The sequence below is a fragment of the Zea mays genome, chromosome 4, assembly GCF_902167145.1.
Source record: "Zea mays cultivar B73 chromosome 4, Zm-B73-REFERENCE-NAM-5.0, whole genome shotgun sequence".
Classification (NCBI taxonomy): Eukaryota; Viridiplantae; Streptophyta; class Magnoliopsida; order Poales; family Poaceae; genus Zea; species Zea mays.
Genome location: NC_050099.1, coordinates 154,187,705 through 154,193,526, shown reverse-complemented (window position 1 = coordinate 154,193,526; position 5,822 = coordinate 154,187,705). Strand labels below are relative to the sequence as shown.

General features: G+C 41.3%; 1 protein-coding gene across 1 annotated transcript; it reads left to right on the top strand.

The window, feature by feature from the left end:
* The first annotated feature begins 2,508 nt into the window (after positions 1-2,508).
* LOC100384275 (uncharacterized) lies at positions 2,509-5,331 on the top strand. The gene is made up of 9 exons (NM_001176839.2): positions 2,509-2,547; positions 2,653-2,708; positions 2,980-3,069; positions 3,159-3,313; positions 3,409-3,621; positions 3,706-3,831; positions 3,908-4,041; positions 4,116-4,191; positions 4,280-5,331. The coding sequence occupies exons 3-9, from the start codon at positions 2,997-2,999 to the stop codon at positions 4,469-4,471; spliced, it is 969 nt and encodes a 322-aa protein (NP_001170310.2). The 5' UTR covers positions 2,509-2,547; positions 2,653-2,708; positions 2,980-2,996; the 3' UTR covers positions 4,472-5,331.
* Positions 5,332-5,822: the final 491 nt, after the last annotated feature.

Here is a 5,822-nt window from a genome sequence, read left to right as displayed (position 1 = left end):
GATTGCGGGGGCTAGGAGAGTGGATCGCGGTGGAGAGCCAGGGCGTCTCTATGCTAATTTAACTCTGCGGCGTTTCTATTGTCGTTTTGTGGATATATGATCTGTGCATTTATATAATATTTTGCTCATTGGGGAATAAGTTCGGTATCTTATGTATAGCGTGCTATCTGATACAGTACTGCAGATGGGTTCTCTATGTTCAGATTAGTGCACTGTCGTTCAATTTTTTGGCTAGTTGTTTATAGCATTTGGTTACACCTCTGGACGTGTGAAATTACAGCAACCCAACGAGAAAATGTTCTTTCTGCTTTCAATTTGCTCCTTTTAAGTGTCATATTAGCTTAGACCCATGAAATTACTTGATTGCTTGCTCCTATTGGCTTTGAACCATACTTGAATTGTATTTCATTTAGTTAATCAAATCTTGGTTTGCCTATTCTAGCAACTATGTTTCCTTGACCATGCTGATCTCAGAGCAATTATTTTGGATTAATCATCACCCTCAATGGGCATTAGGTTAGTTGAAATTTAGTTCATATAGTATTAGGTAATGCATAGTTGAAGAAAAATCTTCCCTTATAGGAACAGGCGTGGGCTATAATGATTTTTTGTTTATGTTCATTTCTTTATATACTTATTTAAGCTCTTTGCATTATGTAGATGGGACTCTGGCAGCACAGTTAGTGAATTTGATGGGCACTCAAAGAGGGTTCCAAGCTGTGACTTCAAGCCAACACGTCCATTTCGCATTGTGATATGTGGTGAAGCTATTCTAGCTAACTTTTATGAAGGACCACCATTTAAATTCAAGCATTCCATAAGGTTAGCCTTGTTTGATCTTGGCAGAGAGAGGGTGGGGGCATGTTGTATAAAAAATGATCAAATATTTATGGTATTGATGGGGGTGACATTAACTGTTCTTACCCTTGTGTATCCTGATCTTAATTATAGCACAGGAAACCTAAGTTGCACTGTAGATAATTACCAGAGCAAATCAGATTGGGAAAGATCACTTTAGCTTAAGCAAAAGGTTCTTTGATGACTTCTTGTCAGGCATCAACACTTTTCCTATCTTGTTTCTGCATTGGCAATTACACAGAGATCGCTACTCTGTTACCTGTATTCAGGTGCCCAAAAGCTGAACAGAGCTGAGCTTGAAGTCGCTTGTGAAGATTTTAGCAACATCGTCAACACTTTTCCTACATGTACCATGTTCAAGGGCATATTATCAGGTGGGGTCGAGATCGGCGTTGTCTCCACTATCATATCGTCGAGCAAAGACTGGTCTAGGAGCGCAGAAACATGCTTCAAGAAAAAGGTTTATGGCTAACATCTTGTTTCTCTACACAAACTACTTGAGAAAAAAAGATCCTTCAGTACTAATTCTTCGTCGATGATCCTCCTCCCTCCATGTAGATAGATACACTGTCAAGGGTCAACCACAAGAACTTCATCAACCTCCTTGTCTACTTGTGAAAATTATTTACTGATTACTATACCAGACTTGATTGGATGTTTAATCTCCGATTGGTTGCAAGGTCCTTTGCTTTCAGATGCCCAGAAAAGTTAGTTCCTCCTCCAAAGTATCAGTATACTGATCAGGTGTCTCCAGCTTGGCCTTGGAGCATACAAAGCATCCGGTTTTTTAGCATCACCAGTCTAGCACCATAATGCTCCAGAGTGTCGTCGTGTCTACTTGCATTCTGAAAAAAATAGAAAGCACCTTTTAGTCTTCACAATTGTTTAACAAATATTTTGTCAACCAAACTAAGATGATGCAATTTAGTGACATCTGTAAAGTTTGTGCTCTCCTTTTATTGTGGATTTGTTTGAAATCTGATATATCATTTTGTTTTGGATTGGTTCAGGCAATAAGGATGCAAAATCTGCAGCTTTGCCAACATGAGCAATTTATACTCGCTTCCCTGCACCCTCCACTTCCTCGTCGTCGTGTTGATTCCAGATCAAGTGGTAGTGATCCGGAAGGTGGCTATGGTTTTTGTGAGTACGTGGCTCAAGATCTTGTTCAAGGAAGGTGGCTATCGTACTTTTGATACCCGGTTCCTCAACTTGATTGCATCTATGCAGCGCTACAACCAGTTCGAAGCCCAGTCTACTGCTAGCATGGCACCTATGTGGATCCTCTGCAATCTATGTATGATAGGATGTGTCATGCATGAGTTGATATATATTAACTGAATTGGCAAAACACTCCATTGATATATGTTAAAGTATGTTGACCCCAATGATCCTACCAAGATATCCTTCACATTGTGTAGACGAGTTTCCATCCACACGCTATTTCTTGCCTTATTTACCTCTGTGCTATAATTAGTTTTTGGCCGAGGTGGATCCCTTCCTATATTTTCCTCTGCTCTATTTTCTTGAATGTGTGGATCTCCTTCCTTCCCAAATTTCTCCATTGATGGAAGGTGGAAATTGGCAGTGCCCTCACCGGCTATAAATGGAGCCACACCCCCTAGTTTCTATCTGCTCTCCCTCTTTTCGCGCCTCTAGAATTTGTCACCTATCACAACAGCTTCTCAGGTAATTGTGTTGAATTTGTGATCTATTTGATGTTTCTTGTGATTTTTATTCCCTTGACTATGCGAGGCACCATTTTTATTCCCTTAACTATTCGTTGGATGATAGGCGACACTGCGACTTTAATTTGTTCGTGCATGTACAACTACACGCAACAAGAAAAAGTAGGTTCCGACGACGTACATGCACGTACGCGTACATAGAACTATACTACCTACCTCGGATCTCTCAATGCAACCGTCATCGTGCATCATGTGTCATTTTTTATTTGTCCACTCTCTATTAGTTCATAGATGGCTTCGTGATTTATTTATTAATTTATTATGCATCTAACATTTTGTTATGCATGTTGGCTTACTCTTTTAAATCGTCATTTATTTTTTCCACTAACATGGCGAAGCACGGACACTGACCTATCTTATCTTATGAATGTAGGTTTTTGTCCCGTGAGAATGGAATCTTTATTTCTAGGCTTGTGTCATAACAAGCCAAAAAAATCGGTGGCAACCGCAATAGTTCTGGAAGGTATTATAATTTTCGTAGTGTTGTATGGATCAATCTATATTTTTTATGATAACTAATTTTAGTTTTATCTCACGACTGTTTGCTCCTAGACTATATTTGCACGCAGGGTGATCTTGCCCTCATCGATTTTATTAAGGAAATTCTTTGTGAACCAAGGGTAGAAGTCGTGCTTATTGATGATGCCTTTGTTGAAAGGAAGTCGATGGAATGTTTATTTAAGCCGAATGCATATCTTGGTGACGAGGTAATCCATGCTTAGTTTTTAAAATTTTCGACCTTGTTATGTATAAGTTTTTTTACTCACCCTGGTATTTTTAACCACAACTTACATACTTGCAGGTTATAGACTGTTACATAAATTTAATAAAAGCTCAAAAGCATCTAAAGTGCCGATCTAGAGGTTGTGTCCACATAGAAAATGCTTTCCAGATCAATTTTCTGAAGCGAGATGGTGATGTTGAAATTAAAACAGAGGAGCTATATCCAATTAAAGACATGTCACAAATATGTAGCGTTGAACGAAGGGTTTTACTTTACCTAGACCATGACATGGTACATATGAGTTTTCAATCTAAACAAAACAGTTAGTGTTTACATGTATTTTATTCTTATGCAGTATTTATAATTGTTTTGTAGGTGTTTATTCTGATAAACATCCGAGAGACACACTGGTACCTTGTCGTGATCAATGCAAGAAATATGGAGATACAAGTGCTCGATTCACTTGGTACTTCACAAGACCGCAAAGACCTCACTGACTCTGTGAGTATGCATAAACTAATTACTAATTCACTATTAACTTATCCCAATCTTTGATTTTGTTTTACAATATATAAAGATTAAAGGACTCCAAAGACAAATTGGTATGACATCTCAACGTAAGGAGTTAAAAGACCACAGGTGGCCAGACCTCCAAGTTGCTTCTTGGCCGCTCAGAGAAATAGAAATGGCATATGCAAAGCAGACATATAGGTATGCCCTTAAATCTTCTTTACCAATTTCTTCAATCATACTAATCTTGATGTTTTTATTAATGTATATTGTAGCTCTTTATGTGGCCTCTTTCTTTTGAACTATATCGAATACTGGACATGGGATGAATTGTCTGATAATTTTACCCAGGTATATTATTACTACTACGACATATATGCACATCTATAGTCAATGTTACATATACAATGCTAAATTAATTGTTTCTTATTATTTGTAGGATGACATGTCACACTTTAGGGAAACAATGGCTGCTATATTACTATCTTCAGACCTGAACAAGAGAAAGGGGTGTCTGTTATACAATTATGAAAAAGAAGTTGACACTGGAAACTCATCTGATGTTGAGATATTAGACATCCCAACAAATCCTAAGAAGAGAAAACTACTCCACGTGCTTGATGACCGCTGAAAGGGAATTAGGGTTACACCTAGTTCCTATATAATTTTGGTGGTTGAATTGCCCAACACAAATAATTGGACTAACTAGTTTGCCCAAGTGTGTAGATTATACAGGTGTAAAAGGTTCACCCTCAGCCAATAAAAGGACCAAGTTTTGGATTCAATAAAGGAGCAAAGGGGCAACCGAAGGCACCCCTGGTCTGGCGCACCGGACTGTCCGGTGTGCCACCGGACAGTAAACAGTACCTGTCCGGTGCACCAGGGGACTCAGACTCAAACTCGCCACCTTCGGGAATTTCCAGGGCGACTCGGCTATAATTCACCGGACTGTCCGGTGTACACCGGACAGTGTCCGGTGCGCCAAGGGAGGTCAGCCTCAGGAACTCGCCAGCTTCGGGAAAAGCCAACGGCTCGTCCGCTATAATTCACCGGACTGTCCGGTGTGCACCGGACTGTCCGGTGCGACTCCGGAGCAACGGTCATCTCCGCGCCAACGGCTCTCTGCCGCGCATTTAATGCGCGCTCTGCGCGCGCAGAAGTCAGAATCGCCCATGCTGGCACACCAGACAGCAAACAGTACCTGTCCGGTGTGCACCGGACATCCGGGCGGGCCCACAAGTCAGAAGCTCCAACGGTCAGAATCCAACGGCAATGATGACGTGGCAGGGGGCACCGGACTGTCCGGTGTGCACCGGACTGTCCGGTGCGCCATCGAACAGACAGGATTCCCAACGGCCACATTTAGTGGTTGGGGCTATAAATACCCCCCCACCATTCATTGTATCCAAGTTTTCCACTTCTCAACTACTACAAGAGCTCTAGCATTCAATTCTAGACACACTAAAGAGATCAAATCCTCTCCAATTCCACACAAAGCCCTAGTGACTAGTGAGAGTGATTTGCCGTGTTCATTTGAGCTCTTGCGCTTGGATTGCTTCTTTTCTTTCTCACTTGTTCTTGAGATCACAACTCCATTGTAATCAAGGCAAGAGGCACCAATTGTGTGGTGGCCCTTGCGGGAAAGTTTTGTTCCCGGCTTTGATTTGAGAAGAGAAGCTCACTCGGTCCGAGGGACCGTTTGAGAGAGGGAAGGGTTGAAAGAGACCCGGCCTTTGTGGCCTCCTCAACGGGGAGTAGGTTTGCAAGAACCGAACCTCGGTAAAACAAATCTCCGTGTCTCACTTGCTTATTCGCTTGGGATTTGTTTTGCGCCCTCTCTAGCGGACTCGTTTCTTTATTACTAACGCTAACCCGGCTTGTAGTTGTGTTTATATTTGTAAATTTCAGTTTCGCCCTATTCACCCCCCCTCTAGGCGACTATCAATTGGTATCAAAGCCCGGTGCTTCATTAGAGCCTAACC

What these genes read in the sequence shown, in the direction of transcription:
- LOC100384275 (NM_001176839.2), top strand. Translation starts at nt 2,997, where the DNA reads ATGGAATCTTTATTTCTAGGCTTGTGTCATAACAAGCCAAAAAAATCG. An exon ending in ATGCATATCTTGGTGACGAG is followed by an intron (nt 3,314 to 3,408) that starts GTAATCCATGCT and finishes ACATACTTGCAG; the next exon opens with GTTATAGACTGTTACATAAA. An exon ending in TTTACCTAGACCATGACATG is followed by an intron (nt 3,622 to 3,705) that starts GTACATATGAGT and finishes ATTGTTTTGTAG; the next exon opens with GTGTTTATTCTGATAAACAT.